The sequence below is a fragment of the Heterodontus francisci genome, chromosome 15 (assembly GCF_036365525.1).
Source record: "Heterodontus francisci isolate sHetFra1 chromosome 15, sHetFra1.hap1, whole genome shotgun sequence".
Classification (NCBI taxonomy): Eukaryota; Metazoa; Chordata; class Chondrichthyes; order Heterodontiformes; family Heterodontidae; genus Heterodontus; species Heterodontus francisci.
In genome coordinates this window covers 59,580,611-59,600,153 of record NC_090385.1, presented here as the reverse complement: position 1 = coordinate 59,600,153, position 19,543 = coordinate 59,580,611, and the positions used below count along the sequence as shown (strand labels likewise).

General features: G+C 43.3%; 1 protein-coding gene across 1 annotated transcript in view; it reads left to right on the top strand.

Moving 5' to 3' along the window:
• LOC137377684 (ATP-binding cassette sub-family C member 5-like) overlaps positions 1-19,543 on the top strand; it is a 269,211-nt gene that overhangs the window by 73,706 nt on the left and 175,962 nt on the right. Inside the window, exon 5 of the mRNA XM_068047603.1 lies at positions 7,289-7,436. Within this exon, the coding sequence (XP_067903704.1) occupies positions 7,289-7,436 (148 nt within the window). The remainder of the gene's footprint in view (positions 1-7,288; positions 7,437-19,543) is intronic.

The window sequence follows — 19,543 nt, the reverse complement described above, 5'->3', positions numbered from 1 at the left end:
TGGTGGGATCAGTTCAATGGAAGTCCATGAAAAGTACAATAGGGCGGAGTGTAAAACAGGTGGCTGATCCCATCAGTTCCTGTTGGGAGTGGGGGGTGGGGTGGGTGGCTGCGGGAAGTTAGATCAAAATTTTCTCCTTTTTTCTCTTTCCCCCCCCCCCCACCCCCCAGAATTTTTGTCCTGCTTATGAAGAACCTGGAATGTAATTCCAAGGGTGCCAAATACCTTCCAGTAACTTATACCCGCAGCCATTCTTCATTTCTTTATGGGTGATTCCAGATAGTGAGTGTTGGCAGGCTCTTTCATCAAATATTGCACCATCGCTGAGCCAGAACCCTGTCTTCACCCAACAAGGAAAAGTTGAGGAAATTTGGCCCAATATTCATTGAAGTTTAGACAAATGAAAGGTGGTCTTTATTGAAACATAAAAGGTTGTCAAAGGCTGGGAATTCTGCGACGATTAACTGACCAAAGCCTGTCCACCATCTACAAGGCACAAGTCAGGAGTGTGATGGAATACTCTCCACTTGCCTGGATGAGTGCAGTTCCAACAACACAAGAAACTTGACACCATCCAGAACAAAGCAGCCCGCTTGATTGGCACCCCATCCACCACCTTCAAAATTCACTCCCTCTACCACTGACTCACAATGGCAGCAGTCTGTACCATTTACAAGATACACTGCAACAACTCACCAAGGCTGCTTCGACAGCACCTTCCAAACCTGCAACCTCTACCACCTAGGGCAGCACGTGCACAGGTACGCCACCACCTGGAAGTTCCCTTCGAAGTGACACAGCATCCTGACGTAGAACTATAATTGCCATTCCTTCACTGTCGCTGAGTCAAAATCCTGGAACCCCCTTCCTAACAGCACTATGGGTGTACCTACACAACAAGGAATGCAGCGCTTCAAGAGGGCGGCTCACCACCATCTTCTCAAGGGCAATTAGGGATGGACAATAAATGCTGGCCGAGCCAGCAATACCCACATCCCGTGAAAGAATTAAAAAAACATTCGCAAACACGCATTTTCCGGTGTAGATTACTAGATCAGGAGCCCAAAGCCTGTCTGATAACTTTGGTTCTACTTACAAACCTGGGGCTCTAAGATCCTGTGTAGTAACACCTGCTACTGCACCAGCTAATATGATCAAACTTGGGTTATTTTTGGCTTTAATAGCTCAGTAACACACCAAATGATGCATGTAACCACCAAACCATTGCTGAAATCCTCAGAACCTTCACTATTGACAGCATTATAGTGAAGGGAGAGACAACTGGATTGTTAGAAATATTTCCTGCAACTCTAGATTATTGTAGTCACAGATGAAGCTGAGAAACTAATGTAAAAAATAGGAGCAGGAATAGGTCATATGGCCTCTCAACCTGCTCCACCATTCAATAAGATCATGGATGATCTGATCTTGGCCTCACCTCCACTTTCCTACCTGTTCCCTATAACCCTTGACTCCTCTGTAATTCAAGAATCTGTCCATCTCAGCCTTGAATATATTCAATGACTCAGCCTTCACAGCTCCCTGGGATAGAGAATTCCCAAGATATGTGATCCTTTGAGAGAAGAAATTCCCCCTCATGTCTGTCTTAAAAATAGACGACCCCTTATTCTGAATCTTTGCCGCCCAGTTCTAGATTCCCCCACGAAGGGAGATGACCTCTCATCTTATACCCGGTCAAGCCCCCTCACAATCTTGCATGTTTCAAAAAGATAACCTTTCATTCAACTTCATTCAACTTACTCGACATTTCCTCTTCAACGGAGGAATCGACCGAGTGACTCTTCTTTGAACTGCCGCCAATGCAAGTACATCCCTCCTTTAAATAAGACCAAAATTATACACAATTCTCTAGATGTAGTCTCACAAATGCCCTGACCAGTCATAGCAAGACTTCCCTACCTTTATACTCCATCCCCCTTGCAACAAAGACCAACATTTCATTTGCCTTCCTAATTACTTGCTGTACCTGCATACTAACCTTTTGTGATTCATGTACATGGACACCCAGATCCCCCTCTACTGCAGCATTCCGTAGTGTCTCTCCATTTACATAACATTTTGCTTTTTTATTCTTCCTACCAAAGTGGCTAACCACACATTTTCCCATGTTATATTCCATCTGCCAAATTTTTGCCCATTCATTTAATCTAACTATGTCCATTTGCAGGCTGTTTTGGCCTAACCTTTCAATCTACCAACTAAAGGTGATGTTTTTGTATCTCTAAAACTCTATCCTCCAGCTGTGTTCACAATCTGCCATTGAGAGTACCTTGTGACATTATGGCTGGGATTATACGTGCACCACGAGGCAGGATGGTGGGGTGGGGTCCCGTTGCCCAGCGATGTTCCTGGGGGTGAGATAAGCTGATGACAGCCTTCCTGCCCAGAGGTCAATTGAGGCCCTTAAGTGGCCTATTAACGGCCAATAAAGGGCCACTTCCCTCTGCTATTGGGATCTTACCAGTGGTGGGGTGGGGGGCGGGGTCCTCTGCCGTGCGGGGAGGACGACTTGTAAAATGAGGTGCCCTCCCTGTGGGCTTGGGGGGGTTGGGATGTGTCTCCCTTCCGTGGGCAATCTGTGGCCCACGGAGGACCACCATCAGGAATAACTTTACCCCTTGTGACCCTCTTTCCCCTAGACTGCACGACCAACCCCCCCCTCCCCCACCGGGATCTTCCGGACTAGCCCCAGCGTCCTCGCCTCACCAGCTGTGTTGCAGGGCTCCACTGCTGGGCCTGGGTCCAATGCCTCTGCAGTACCAGCACTGGCCACCGCTGCCGGTGGTGCTGCTGATACTGCTGAGCTGCCGGCCTCTGATTGGCTGGTAGCTCTTGGAGGTGGGATCCCCGTCCCTTTAAAATCTTTAAAGGGTTGGGGATCCCACCTCCTAAAACTTTGAATCAAAAAGACTGGAGGCTCGTTTGGGGGGGGTGGGGCCACGAAAAGGCAGAGGTGGGGTTCCCCCACCTTTTCAGCCTGACGCCAGGAGCCCCGCCTCCAGCACAAAATTCAGCCCTCCATAATCTTTTAAAAGTGAATGCAACTTTTAATTTTCAGACAAAGATAGTGTGAACAGATAAACTTGGGTTTCAGGAACAAAAGGCCAGCAGGCAATTAATTAATTGAATTGAATTAATTAATTGAATTAAATAAATGCAGCCTAAATATTGAGCTAGCAGGCCAAGTGCAGTTAATATTAATAAATATGACCTAAATAAATCTTTATTGGTCTTTGTGAGAATGGAACAAAGCTTTGGTGTCAGCAGGCCAGCTAATGATTAACTTTATGAATAAACACAGTCTTGATAAATTTTACCTGCTTACAGGTGGAACAGGATAAGTTGGAATAGGCTGGCCATGCAGCAATGAACTATTTGAATATATACAAGAGTACCAATACATGCTGAATGTACCTTGATTACATCGATTCAGGATTCAGAAGGAGAACAACAACCTGAACTTAAATAAATAAATAAATCTATCCTTAGTAGTGCAGTGAAATGTCAGTAGAGCTATGTAGTCAATTTCGGGACTTGTACATATGGACCATTTGATTCCGAGGTGAGTGTGCTACTACTGCGCCAAGACTGACACCCAAGAGGAAATTAGACAAGCATTTGAAGAGCAGAAATGGACTCAGGATTTGCAATTGCTAAGTAATTGGGATCTCAACAAATGCAATGGAGTTTTGGGAGAAGCAGTGCTAATTCATTAAATACATAAATCTGCATTATTACAGGCAACTGTTTACATACTGGTTTCTAAATGTTTGTATAAGTTAAATGCTAACAAAATCATGAGCAAAGTTTGAAATAAATTTCTGTAATTTTGCACCAATTTGCTTTTTCCTTCTTTCTGCGAGTAACATCTTGATAGCTGCATTACCCTATGCTACATTTTCCAGAAATATATTGCAGATATTGTGAAAGACTCATTGCTGTTTTGGGCAGGTTTTGCATTTACCGTAAAATGGAAAACCGAAGTGGTACAAAATGCTGATCGGTAGTGCCTGTTGTTCAGGTGCGGCAGGTGCTTTCTGGTATCCAAAATGGCATGCATGCAAAATTTTGGGGCGAGTCATGCTGGACCCCATACTGATGAGATCCAGCTCACAAAGGACGCCCAGCACCTGCTCCAACCACAATGCATCTCCATTTTAAGAGGTGTAAACTAGCTTTAAATGCAGTTAGCCACTCACAGTAGTGCTCTCCTTCTCAGGCATCCAGCTAATCAAAAGCGCAGTCAGTGTTGGCTGGATGCTGCCATCATGTAAACAGCAGGCAGCACTGCCGTCAATGGCATGGGTTAATCATGTATTGTGATCCACGTGCTTGGTTTTGGGGGCTGTTTTATTTTATTTGCTTCAGTTACCTCAACAACCTGATTGAAAGCTTTTACAGTGAGCAGTTGCTGAGTTCTTTTTTGAGCCTGTCAATTTCCCACAAGGCACATTTAAACCGAGGTTTAAAACTTCAAAGATCTTTGTTGCATTCTGGCACACATTTTTTACTATTGATTAATACAGCAGTGCTCCACCAATTTTAGAAGTTCTTTGAATTTGCCTCAAGTCATCACATTACCCTGTATACCTGCAAGGTTTTTAAGTCAAATAATGTCACTTTAAGGAATGTTGTGCAGAATATTTTATGCTTTATAATTCAGTTAATATGCAGGACACAAACATTTGGTATTGACTAGTTGTTAATGTCAGACTGAGCTACATATTGCTTAGACTGTTTTGCCAGCTATTCTTAAACAACTCTGCCTTTACCTGTTCAGCTCGAATTTGGTGGTCGATAGCAGTTACTTTCTTACCCCAAAACTGCTTGGTCATAAATTTCAAACAGACAGATGCGTGGTAATAGATACGTCACGACTCAGCAACACATTTTTCTTTTTGTTGATTTCAACACCCCCCACCCCCTTTAAGGTATTTATGAGAACCGGATGCTGGAGGTAACATCATAAGGAAGAATGTTTTTAGAATATCTACTTACCATCTTGAAATTTATTTTTTTGATGAAGAGAAACAAATCTTTAGGGCTGAGTGACAAAGTGGATTAGGACACAGGCTTTTCACCTTTGGGATCAGCCTAAGTCAGTGATCTTCTGAAGTGGAGGTTAAAGCACATTGTTGAAGTAGAATACATAGAGACATATTTTCCATTTAACAATGCTATACTTGACTTGGGCATTCTTCATGGTGATGCAGGATGCCCAGAGTGAAAATGTTTTCCATTCCCTGCACGAGCACAAAAATTATAAAAACAGATTTGCAGCAGTGAAGTGTTTTAAAAGATTTCCCCCTTAAATCTTTTTACGTGAATATTTAAAAATGTTAAATTTTTATTGTTTTTAGAAACTCCTCTTTTTCTTACAATATGCTTTCGACTCCTCTCCTGAATGCATTATCTACTTAATGGGGTGCCGTTCTACAATGCAGTCAATTTATGGTATCTTGTTGACTTAGGACATTTGCCAAGCTATTTGATTGACTGAGGCTTCATGGCCACACATGATCCTGCCTTCATCTGACATCCATACATAGACATTTTCTAGCAGAGTTACTGGTAAGATTGGGAATCCTGCCTAATTTGTCCAGCTCTTCCAAAATCTAAGGACATTGAAACCAGTTGTCATACTCTGTTATCCCTGGTTGAAACTAGCTAATTCAGCTCAGACTGAGCTGAGACCTCCTGATTTCTATGGCTTAGTACTATATTTGTCCATGAGGGGAGCTATAACCATTGCTTTTACCTTAATGTTTAGTTAACCCTTCTTAAATTACTTTTGACATCTCAGAGCTAAATTCTAGTTTATATAATCTCTCATTTCCATTGCATACATTATACAATTGAGTAGATTGGCATTACCACTTGATCATTTTTTGGCTTGGAGTTTTTTTTTGTAAAGAGCTATTTGCGTGTTTTAAGTTTAAACCAAAGAGGCAAACAAGAGTCAATCTTTGAGTGTGCGGTCCATCATTTTTCAGGACCAGACATGATCTTAGCATCGCCAATTTACGTTCACTATGGAAACACCAAGTATGGAGTTTTCTTGTTTGAAATCTCATGCTGATGTGAGAGTTAACTTGGAGCACTTGATTTTTTGCCTGATTCTGAGTCAGCATCTGAGAACTGGGAAAAATCAGAAGTGGTGAAGTGATGCGAAAGTTGTAGTACAAGGCAAGAGGTCAAGGGTAAACCCTGTGGCAGCGGATCTCAAAAGTGGGGAAAAACTGGAATAGCAAAATCGTCACTGATAGTGTCCAAGTCCAGGAAGAGCTCCCAAGCAGCTCATCTTTACGAACAATGTGGATAAGAACAGACCCCAGTTCTTTCCTTATAACATTCACTTGGAGGCTTGTAGCTCTGGGATATTGATCGGCTCTGATTCATTGTTAAATCTTCCATAATTACATTAATAGTTGTATCTATCATATCAACATAACTCTTTCAGATAGCCTCTTAAAGATGCTGTATTTATAAGCTTTATTTTTTATAATATATTTTTATGTGAATTTTGTGCTGAACAAAATAAAGTCAGCAGTAGTGTGCCTACCCAGACAATTTTGACCTGGGCTGTCTAATTTTGGGGAAATCATCCAGTAATTTTTGCAACTGCAAACTGAACAGCATAGAGTAAATTTATACTCCCAGCACAGAACTTAAGATGGAAAGGTCTGTGGGACAATCTGCCTGCTGTACTCAAATTCCTGATGTGCCCTTCTGGAAGATAATGCTCCACAGTGGAAGCATGAACTTGTAAAATTATCACACATTAGCATGAACAGGTCCTTACTTATTATCTTTGGACTAGGCAAAAAGTGGAAGGCCTATAATTGCTGCTGCCATTTCTGTATCATTCACCATTCCAGGGAAGGCCAAGAAACACTAGATTGAATCCTCAATACCTCGTGCAACATGTGGTACTAGCCCAGAGTTATTCTGTTTACCTTTTTTGGATTGTAGTGCAGTTAGAATGTGAATTCAAGCTCTGTGTAGGTAATATGTATACAGGGCAGTCTCAGTGATTTCAGTAAGCAGAATCATAAGTTTTTATGTTCTGACCAAACATATAATATCAATATGTGACTGATTCCACAAGGTTTTTCATACAAAAATGCTTCTTAATATGTATTAATGTATTATGAAAGCACCTGTACTAATTAATAAAGCCTTTATGTTTTAAAACATCCTGTTGAATTTTATTAAAAGAAACTAAAGACACTCCAGTTTGTTAATCTATTCAATTCTGTTGATGCAGGTTTGAGAAGCTATGGCAAGATGAACTAAAGAAGCATGGACGAGAGAAGGCCTCACTGGGGCGAGTAGCATGGCGGTTTTGTCAAACACGGGCTTTCATCGCTGTTGGTTGTCTGATGATTACAATGCTAGCTAGCTTTGTGGGTCCCGTGAGTGATATTTTCTTTGTTAAACTTTCTGAAACATGAGTTTACTATGTTCTCCTCAAACTTGATACTACAGGACAGTATCAAAATTTGGACTTTAATTTGAGATAGTCCACTACGTTAAGCGTTCCAATACATTCAAGATACAGAATTTCTTTATTATGGACTGTGATTGGATTGAAAACAATTTTCTTTCAAAACACTAGAGAAATCCAGCATGATGGATGTTGAGTCTCTGTTTCATTTTTGCCTTTAGGAACTTGTTTTACTGTAGTAGATCAGACTAGTGCCAATGAATACACCACAGTAAGTTCCAAGACTGTAACAGGAGACCCTTGCAAAATCCTGCTTGGCAGTCTTGCTGAATTACTAACTGAATTTGTATCAGTAAGGAAGAAATTATTAATTGGAGCAAAATAAGTATGCTTCATAGCACATTCAAGTGTAAAAAAGCAAGGCTGTCAGAACTCGTACTAAAAATTCTAATATACGTGAATGTTGGAGATGGCTTTACTCTCTGCAACAGTGCTCTGTATTCTTTTTGTTTGATAGAATTTTATTAACTTTGCAGACCAAACAAGAAATTAAATATTTATTTTCCTGATGGTCTTCATGCTCTGATTTTGGATAAAACATAACCTGTACTTTTTACTGAGATTGATTTGGATTTAAGATCTGCTTATTGGCAGACAGCTTTTAATTGGAATATAAATAAAATAAGAAACTCATGAGCGACTGAAGTGCTTCTTCAATCTGTTAATTTTGTACAGTACTAATTATAAATTGGACTGTACTTCTCCTTGGCAATGTGCTCCCATTTCAAACCATCATAATTCTATGACAATGGGGAAATATTTCAACATATTTATGATAAAAATTAGATGACTCCATTGTATTACTGAAGGACATTTTAAGTAATCAGTAATTGCAAGTCTGTTGCTTTATTAAAATTAAGGGGGTGCTTTATGGCTGACTATGGTACGTAATATTTTTGGTTAACTACATCATTCACCCCCTTTTTCTGGAATTGCAAAATTGAGGTTTTGTTGTATTATTCATTTTACTCCCTGAATTGTCGGATGCTGAAATCAAAAGCCCGATGTTACACGGATCATTCAGTTCAGATCCAAAATATCCCTTTATATATCCCTTCACTATATATATTTGGCCGATATCTACAATTAACAGTGAATTATATAAACTTAGTAACGTTTATCATAATTGTTATTGGCTTTAATCATTACCGTCCAATCGTCCAACAACGTGCATTTTAGGTAGTAATATATCCCAAGTTGCTTTACAGAGGCGTAAAACCATTGCTGTTCAATAGCAGGGGAAAAGTTAGGAGAGGAGACCAAAGTCATGGTGGATTCAATAGGCTTTCATGCAACTTTTGATGGTTGTGATAGGTACATAGGAATGATTAATTTGTGTTTCAGGTTTAGAGTTATACAGCACAGAAACAGGCCCTTTGGCCCATCGTGTCTGTGCCAGCCATCAAGCACCTAACTATTCTAGTCCCATTTTCCAGCACTTGGCCCGTAGCCTTGTAGGCTATGGCTTTTCAAGTGCTCATCTAAATGCTTCTTAAATGTTATGAGGGTTCCTGCCTCTACCACCTCTTCAGGCAGTGCGTTCCAGATTCCAACCACCCTCTGGGTGAAAATTATTTTCCTCACATCCCCTCTAAACCTCCTGCCCCTTACCTTAAATCTAAACCCCCTGGTTATTGACCCCTCCGCTAAGGGAAAAAGTCTCTTCCTATCTAACCAATCAATGCCCCTCATAATTTTGTATACCTCAGTCAGTTTCCCCCTCATCCTTCTCTGTTCTAAGGAAAACAACGCTAGCCTTTTCAGTCTCTCTTCATAGCTGAAATGCTCCATCCCAGGCAACATCCTGGTGAATCTCCTCTGCACCCTCTCCAGTGCAATTACATCCTTCCTATAGTGTGGTGCCCAGAACTGTACGCAGTACTCCAGCTGTGGCCTGACTAGCGTTTTATATAGCTCCATCATAACCTCCCTGCTCTTATATTCTATGCCTCGTCTAATAAAGGCAAGTATCCCATATGCCTTCCTAACCACCTTATCTACCTTCAGTGATCTATGGACAAGGTCTATGTATGTTGCCACATTAGCTTGAGTTGCTCTGCATTAAACTAACCTAAATAACATATTTTAAATATATATTCTGCCAGCAACCTGAGCAACATGCAACATTGATTGAAAATCACTTCTTTCTTGGCTTACCAGAGATACCAATAAAGGTTGACATGGAGTGCTGTTTATTTAGTACTTTCCACATGTAGAAAGAGCCCGATTATAAACTTCAGAATCACATTGTTACACTTGTTTCTTATCATACAGCCTGGTAGTACAACATTAACCTTGGTTCAATTTAACGAGGATATGATATTAACCTAACCCACACAACAGGAATAGGTGGGTGAGTGGTTAAAAACGAGAAAATGAACTCTGCCTGTTCCCACCAAAAAATTTGCTGACTGCCACTTTGTCTCTGCAGTTGACTGAGGTCGGAAAGAGGTGGTGCCTCATGAGTACATTCAAGTAGAGTCCCAATGATGACATACAGGCACTGGCGCAATTTTAACTGGGTGGGTCAGAAGTCCTGCCCAGTCGCCAATCCACTAAGTAAAACATAATAGCATTGGCTTTGCAAGCTGACTGACCTGGCAGGAAGATGCACTGAAAGGAGTACTGACCTACAGGCATTAGGTCAGTAGGATCTTTGTGTTGTTTCCAAGTACTGCAGATCAGTGTCAGTTCTGAGCTACTATTTTGCTTTTTCTGTATTGTTGTTCTCTTTTCCTATTTGCATTAAGCATTAAGTTTTTGCTTCACTCTTCTGGATGGATAAACAATTGGATGCAAAGGAGCAGTCTAGAGCAACTAGGTCTGCAAGAAAACAGCAGGTGAGAGTTGCTTGTAGAAGGCCTTACGCAGCCCTTGTGGTTTACTAGACAAGGGAGTGACTTTCTTAGATATTCCTGAGGAGCAGTGCAGGAGGCTGCTGCCCTTCATCAGGCAGGTTGTCACTGATGTTGCAGCAGGACCTGCTGCCTGCTGGACCAGGGGTTTGTTAAGCTTTGCCAATGACTGTCAGTCACCACTGCCCTTAACATTTTCATCATAGACTCCTTCCAGGCTGCTACATGGTGCATCATTTGTATTTCACAGTCTGCAATACACAGCAAACAGATCACCAATTCCCTCTTTTCCAGAGAAACTTTCCCAAATAGATGCTGTCATGGCCCAGTGGGCTCCCTACAAAGTGGGCTGCATCATTGTATTTTGCTGTGGTCGCACAACCTGGCAATGCAAAGTGGATTTTAGTTGGAGGAGGCACAGCAACAATAAACAACATTATCAGACGAGGAGGAATTGATGAAAGTGAGGGAGAACCACAAGATGGGATGCCAGCATAATTCAGTGCAGCTAGAAAAATCAGGGAACCGTTGTTCGAGCAATGCTTTTGCTGAGCTCTTCAATCCCCTTACCTGAGTATCACAAAAAGCTCCTCAGCATAAACAGTCATCTTTAACCCTTTATTGATGCCTTGATTCTGCATTGAGGAACATTGAAACCATTCAGCCAACCTCTATGAATGGCTTTCTGACCTTGCAGACTAAGAAGCAATAAGAAGAAGGAACTATAGACCAGATTTGCAAATGTGATTCAAGTGATGATTTTAATTCCAAACACAATATTGTAATAAATTCTTTTCTCACCCAAGCGATCAATCCATAGTGCTTTAAAGGTACGTTTACTAACATAACTGATCCTGCAAGGTGCTCCCCTAGTGACTTCAGCAGAGCTACTGGAAGGCTGCTGTTGCTCATGTGGGGACCCCTGAGAAGCTTGTGACTGATGACTTCTGGGAACTCGATCCTCACAGCCTGGCTGCAGACTGCTGCACTTTAGCTGCTAGCTGGGACAGTCTGGCCCAGCTGGCTTTTAGGTTGTGTTACGACTGAGGCGGGAGCAATGCACTGTCAATTCAGTCCCATCACTCCACAGGTCACAGCATGGTCTTAAAGCTTTCCCACCCAACCGGAAAACAGCCAAATTAAACACTCTAGTAACCCCCAGAAACAAACAGACCAAACTAGGTATCTTTAGAGAACAACAAATTAACTATTTATTTAAAAAAAACTAAATCTTAAACACTATTAAGATAATCTATGTCTAAAGATCTTATAATTTCTTTTACCCTAACTCCCCATACATTCAAAAATCACGATTAACTGGTTACTTATTTTAAAAAAAATTGTTTTTATAAATTAGTTGTTTATTAAGAATAAATAAATAAGCCTTTGTGGGTTACGTTCCTGATGGGTGAGGTATTCTAATGTAGAAATAATGAAATGCTACTCGAAGTCTTCACACGGATTTGATGAAATAGTCCTTCAATAGATTAGCTTTCAAAACACTTGGCTGCAGCAGGCATCAAGATCACCAGCGAATTGCAGAAAATTCAATCAGTTAAGAGATATACAATCTTGAAGCAAATACTTCCTGGCTTGGAAGTAAAGAAAAGGAGTTTTCTACCTTCAGCAATACAAATGGTGTCTCCAAAAAAAAAAAAAGGCTTTTTTTTCCTCAGGCAATTAAGTCGGCCTGTAGCCCCTTGTAGAATTTATGCTGAGAGAGAATAGACAGCTCATTTCTTGAGTAGCATGCCTCACTGGTGTCTGGTTCAGACTGGTTTTTGCCAGTTTTACACTGTCAAATCGAAACATGTGACCTCTGTCCTGTGGCCTAGGGACAGGTGCAGCTGGCACCCTGTTTTCAGTCTTAAAGGTACACTGTTTTCAAACAGAGTCTTAAAGGCACACACTGTTTTTAATCCAAGGAGTGAAAAAAGAAACAGTTCCGTGACAGTTGGTATTGGTTGAATGTGGCAAGGGTGCAGATATGTTGACATCTTGAGAGAGGGTAACATGTGCCTCTCCTGCTGCACTACTGCCATTCATTAGGGCTCAGGCTCAGCATTTCTACTCACTTATGGAAGAGTAAACTGCTTAAGATAATTATGCTATACATTTGCTCTATCAAGCTGTCCAACTTGCACATCTGCCTCTCCAAGGCTTAGTACAGACTTGAATCCAGACAGTCATTTGACCTTCTATCAAAGCTGCAAAGGCTGTGAACATTGACTTCTGCTGTCAAACCTGGCTACAGCATACTTCGAGTTGGCCACATTCTTCAAAATAGATTGCAGAGTACTGAACCCCTGAGAGATGACATCACAAAGTCTGGAAGCAGGCTTCTCCATACCATGAAACACCTTAGGTCTTCCAATACCTGATATAACTGCTTATGTGAAGCAAGTTGTTATCTTCTGATTACTGGACCCCTGAAATTCACATCTCTGTCCTTCTCAGCAGATATGGGCAGGATAAATGATTCTAGTAGTGGTCTCTGGTCTGCATTTGTTGCCACCTGGTATCTAAAATCTTTACCTGTAAGCTGATAGAAAATGACCATATTTTACAATTTGAATTAACAGCATCACCCAAGTGTTCTGCCTATGTGCCGCTTTATGTGGGGGTCGAGGATAAATCCTTGGAGGACTCTGGAGGTCATGGTGGAGAGACAGGTTGAGAGTTCAGGAATATAAAACATGCAAGTAGCTTCTGTTGACAGTGTGTTTCATGGTCATAACTTGCAAGGCTTATATGTGACATTAGGAGAATATTTCTGTGCCAGCAACAGAGTGTGTCGTGCAGAAACATGGACACGTATCTGCTTCTGTATACATCAACCAGCTTAAAGGTCACCTGAATGCTTTGTGCCTGCCTCAGTGACAGCAAATTCTTGTTCACGTTAATTGTAAAGTCATTATTTAAACTTAGGCAAAGTTACTTTAATAGTCTTCAATAGTCCAGAATATTTTTGGTGCATCTGCTCCCGATATCTTTGGAAGTACAAGAATCCACTAACTCATTCTAACATCTTCCCAGGCATTTTGAATCAGGCTCCCAATTGTTGAAGTTGTTCTTTGTTTTGGTGAGTCTACCTCTGTGGGTTCAGTGGGCAAAGGTATTGATCCCTGTTCTGTCCTTAGACCTGATGGCTTACTAGGTACAGGAACCAATTTCTGGTGTGCACTCAGTCTCTGATGGTTTGCTGGGTAAAGGCACTAATCCCTGGTCTGTGGGGAGTCCACACCCCCCACCTTTGAGTGAGATTTTTCTGATTTGTGGGATAGTGGTATTATTGATCTAAGATGCTACATCCCTAACTTATGTGCAACAATACTTTTGGGTGTGAAATTCAAACTTGGCAGCGGCATAAAATGGCTGGTAGTAGGGTGACTGCCTGATTTTCCTTCCCATTGAATCTGCAAAACTTGGAAAACTTCATCAATCATTTCAAAGAAGCTGACACAACCTCAGAGAAACTAACAACTCAAAAAAAAACAACAGCTCCAGATGATAGGCTTTGCCAAGGCCATATAAAAAGTTTAATTCCATTTACTACAACAACAACTTGTATTTGTGTAGCACCTTTTAACATAAAATATCCTAAGGCACTTCACAGGGATATTATAAAACAAAATAAGACACCGAGCCACATAAGGAGATATTAGGGCAGATAGCAAAAGCTTTGTCAAAGAGTTGGGTTTTAAGGAGCATCTTAAAGGCGGAAAGCAAGGTAGAGAGACAGACAGATTTAGGGTGGAAATTCCAGAGTTGAAGACCGGGCAGCTGAAGGCATGGCCACCACTGGTGGAGCGATTTAAAATCAGGGATGCTCGAGAGACCAGAATTAGAGGAGCGCATATATCTTGGATATTTGTGGGGCTCGAGGAGATTACAGTGATTACATTAGAGGCGAGGCCATAGAGAGATTTGAAAACGAGGACGAGAATTTTACATTGAAGCATTGTTGAACCAGGAGCCAATGTAGGTCAGCGAACACCGGGGCAATAGGTGAACGGGATTTGGTCCAAGTTAGGAACTGGGCAGCAGAGTTTTGGATGATGTCCAGTTTGCCGAGTGTAGAATCTAGGAGGCCAACGGAGAGTGCATTAGAATAGTCAAATCTAGAAGTAACAAAGAAATGGATGAGGGCTTCAGCAGCAGATGAGCTGAGGCAGGGGCAGAGTTAGGCAGCGTTCCGGATTCACTACATTACTATATCGAGGGCAGCTTGTAGATGAGAAATAGGAGGGGGCCAAGGATGGATCCTGGAGGACACAAGTGGTAACTATGGGGAGTGTAGTGAGAAAACATTGCAGGTGATTCTGTGGCTACAATTAGATAGATAATATTGGAATCAGGCAAGTGCAGTCCCACCCAGCTGGACAATGGTGGAGAGGCATTGGAGGAAGATGGTGTGATCAAAGGCTGCAGACAGCTTGAGAATTATGAGTAGTGATAGTTTACCTTTGCCACAGTCAAGTAGGATGTCACTTGTGACTTGGATAAGAGCTATTTCTGTACTGTCGCGGGGCATAAACCAAATTGGAGAAATTCACACATGGAGTTCTCAGAAAGTAGACATGGATTTAGGAGGTGGGAACATGTCAGAAGATGTGGGAGAGGAAAGGGAGGTTGCAGATGGGACGGTAGTTTGCAACGTCAAGGGTTGGTTTTTTGAGGAGAGGAGTGATGCCGGCCTATTTGAGGGAGAGGGGCACAGTACCTGAGGAGAGAGAATAGTTGATATCAGCTAATATGGGACCAAGAAGACTTGGGTGGTCAACAGTTTAAATGAATTAGGGTCGAGGGAGGTGGGTCTCATGGACAAGATGAGCTTTGAGAGAGCATGAGGTAGATAGGAGAGAACCTAGAGAATGCTGTGAGTTCGGAGCTAGGGCACGGGGGATCTTCAGAGGAAGCTTGTCCCAGAGGGCTAGGGGAAGGGAGGGAAGTGGCTGAGGCGCTGATTGGATGATCTTAATCGAAATGACAAAGAAATCCATTAACTCTATGCATATTTTGTTGCTGTTGAGGGCGGAGGAGATAGGGGCGAGGGGTTTAAGAAGATGGTTTACAGTAGAGAAAAGAAGCTGGGGTTACATTTGCTTCCAGGATGATCCTGGAACAGTTAGCATTTTTCACAGATGAAAGGAGGACCCAATGGCACTTTGTATGGTCCAACCAGAGTCTAGCAGTTAATGGCTTAACCAGTTGTCCACCAAATCCATTCAATTCTGCATCCCTTGGATTTAAGTGGTGAGTGGTTATAATCTGAAATGCACTGCCTGAAAGGATGGTGGAGGCAGTTTCAGTCGTGGCATTCAAAAGGGAATTGGATAAGCACCTGAAGGGAAAACACTTTCTGGATTATGGGGAAGGGTGGGAGAGTGGGACTGGCCAAATTGCACTTGCAGAGAGCCAAGGCAGGCTTGACAGGCCAAATGGCCTCCTTCTACGCTATCACCATTCAATAATTCTGTAAGATGAAGACCGTACCGGGGAAATGGCCAGAGTGAAAGAGAGTAGTGGTTTTATTGGGGACTAGGACATTAGAGGTGAGAGTGTGGTTGAGCAGATCAGTAGCTTCAGAAATGTTATGGTGAATGGAGAGCCAAAGACTAGGCAATTGGGATTTTGAAAGTTGTAAGTGAATGGGGAGAGTGCATAATGCAGGGTGGGCACAGAGGTATGGTCGGGTTGGGAGGGGGAAGTGGAATCCGGGTGGAGTGTAATACAATGATGTGATCAGAAATAGCCCGTTCTGTGATTGATACTATGGGAGGAGCGAGGCCATGTGAGTTAGCAAGTTCAATGGGGTGGCTGTGAATGTGGGTTCACATCAGAGACGCCATCTATGACTCAGCAATGACCACCTATGGCAAACGTGATGAGCAGAATGCAGACTGGTTTCAATCTCACTTTGAAGAACTGGAACCTGTCATAGCCGCTAAGCGCATTGCACTGTTGAACTACAAGAAATCCCCCAGCGAGTTAACATCCGTAGCACTTAAAGCAGCCAGAAGCGCTGCACAAAGAACAGCCAGCTGCTGTGCAAATGACTACTGGCAACACCTATGCAGTCGTATTCAGCTGGCCTCAGACACCAGAAACATCAGAGGAATGTATGATGGCATTAAGAGAGCTTTTGGGCCAACCATCAAGAAGATTGCCCCCCCCCACCTCATGTTTACATCCGGGGACGCGATCACTGACCAACACAAGCAAATGAACCGCTGGGTGGAGTACTACCTAGAACTGTACTCCAGGGAAAATGTTGTCACTGACACCGCCCTCAATGCAGCCCAGTCTCTGCCAGTCATGGATGAGCTGGACAAACAGCCAACAAAATGGGAACTCAGTGATGCTATTGATTATCCAGCCAGTGGAAAAGCCCTGGGAAGGACGGCATTGCTCCTTAAATAATCAAAAGTGCCAAGCCTGCTATACTCTCAGCACTCCATGAACTGCTTTGCCTGTGCTGGGATGAGGGAGCAGTACCACAGGACAGGCGCGATGCCAATATCATCACCCTCTATAAGAACAAGGGTGACCACGGTGACTGCAACAACTACCGTGGAATCTCTCTGCTCAGCATAGTGGGGTAAGTCTTCGCTCAAGTCGTTTTAAATAGGCTCCAGAAGCTGGCCGAGCGTGTCTACCCTGAGGCACAGTGTGGCTTTCGAGCAGAGAGATCCACCATTGACATGCTGTTCTCCCTTTGCCAGCTACAGGAGAAATGCCGCGAACAACAGATTTCCCCTCTATGTTGCTTTCATAGATCTCACCAAAGCCTTTGACCTCATCAGCAGACGTGGTCTCTTCAGACTACTAGCAAAGATCGGATGTCCACCAAAGCTACGAAGTATCATCACCTCATTCCATGACAATATGAAAGGCACAATTCAGCATAGCGGCGCCTCATCAGATCCTTTTCCTATCCTGAGTGGCGTGAAACAGGGCTGTGTTCTCACACCAACACTGTTTGGGATCATCTCCCTGCTGCTCTCACATGCATTCAAGTCTTCAGAAGAAGGAATTTTCCTCCACAGAAGATCAGATGGCAGGTTGTTCAACCTTGCCCGTCTTAGAGCGAAGACCAAAGTACGGAAGGTCCTCATCAGGGAACTCCTCTTTGCTGACGATGCTGCATTAACATCCCACACAGAAGAGTGTCTGCAGAGACTCATCGACAGGATTGCAGCTGCCTGAAACGAATTTGGCCTAACCATCAGCCACAAGAAGACGAACATCATGGGACAGGACGTCATAAATGCACCATCCATCAATATTGGCGACCACGCTCTGGAAGTGGTTCAAGAGTTCACCTACTTATGCTCAACTATCCCAGTAACCTGTCTTTCGATGCAGAAATCAACAAGTGCATGGGAAAGGCGTCTGCTGCTATGTCCAGTCTGGCCAAGAGAGTGTGGGAAAATGGCGCACGGACACGGAGCACAAAAGTCCGAGTGTATCAAGCCTGTGTCCTCAGTAGTTTGCTCTACGACAGTGAGGCCTGGACAATGTATGTCAGCCAACAGCGACGTCTCAATTCATTCCATCTTCACTGCCTCCGGAGAATCCTTGGCATCAGGTGGCTGAACCGTATCTCCAACGCAGAAGTCCTCGATGCGGCCAACATCCCCAGCATATACACCCTACTGAGCCAGCGGCGCTTGAGATGGCTTGGCCATGTGAGCCACATGGAAGATGGCAGGATCCCCAAGGACATATTGTACAGCGAGCTCGTCACTGGTATCAGACCCACCAGCCGTCCCTGTCTCCGCTTTAAAGACAACTGCAAACGTGACATGAATTCCTGTGACATTGATCACAAGTCGTGGGAGTCAGTTGCCAGTGATCGCCAGAGCTGGCGGACGGCCATAAAGGTGGGGCTAAAGAGTGGCGAGTCGAAGAAACTTAGCAGTTGGCAGGAAAAAAGACAGAAGCGCAAGGAGAGAGCCAACTGTGTAACAGCCCCGACATCCGATTTTATCTGCAGCGCCTGTGGAAGAGTCTGTCACTCTAGAATTGGCTTTTATAGCCACTTCAGGCGCTGCTTTACAAACCACTGACCACCTCCAGGTGCTTACCCATTGTCTCTCGAGACAAGGAGGCCAAAGAACAAGATCAGAAATAGCCCAATCTGTAATTGATACTATGGGAGGAGCGAGGCCACGTGAGTTAGCAAGCTCAAGGGGGTGGCTGTGAATGTGGATTGAGGAGTTTATACGGAGCGAGAGATTTAGGGTAGATAGGGCAGTGAACTCAGAGAAAACACGATGAATTGAGATGGAGTTTGAAATCACTGAAGATGAGAAGTTGCTTGGTGCAGAGGCTGAGGGGGGAGAGCAGTGAAAATAGCTCAGAGAAAATTGGCATTTACTTGGGTGGGTTGTAGGGAATGCGGTTTTTAAACCAGAAGGGTGAACAAGATGAGTTGCTCGAAAGCAGGTATCAGTAACATGTCCGTACACGGACACCAGTGTCTGTGGTAAAAGCTTTTGAGGTCCGTGACTGGTAATTTCACAAATGAGAGATTTCACATAGGCTTCTTCAGACCAGCTTTTAAAAAATTCACAAATGTCAGTTTCACAGCTGAAAGGTGGTTAAGCAGAACACAAATTCTGAATTTCGGAGAGCTTCATGGTTTTTCGGCAAGCTTAAAAAAAAAGCCACCAATCTGTCCGACTTCAGAAGTGCTGTTGCCGCTTTCAGCAACGATCAGGTGGGGGGTGTGGGGTTTACAGAGAGTTGGAGAGTGGGTGGAGAGAGAGAGAGAGAGTGGGTGGAGAGAGAGAGAGAGAGTGGGTGGAGAGAGAGAGAGAGAGAGTGGGTGGAGAGAGAGAGAGAGAGTGGGTGGAGAGAGAGAGAGAGAGAGTGGGTGGAGAGAGAGAGAGAGAGAGTGGGTGGAGAGAGAGAGAGAGAGTGGTGGAGAGAGAGAGAGAGAGTGGGTGGAGAGAGAGAGAGAGAGAGTGGGTGGAGAGAGAGAGAGAGAGAGTGGGTGGAGAGAGAGAGAGAGAGAGTGGGTGGAGAGAGAGAGAGAGAGAGGTGGGTGGAGAGAGAGAGAGAGAGAGTGGGTGGAGAGAGAGAGAGAGAGAGTGGGTGGAGAGAGAGAGAGAGAGAGTGGGTGGAGAGAGAGAGAGAGAGAGTGGGTGGAGAA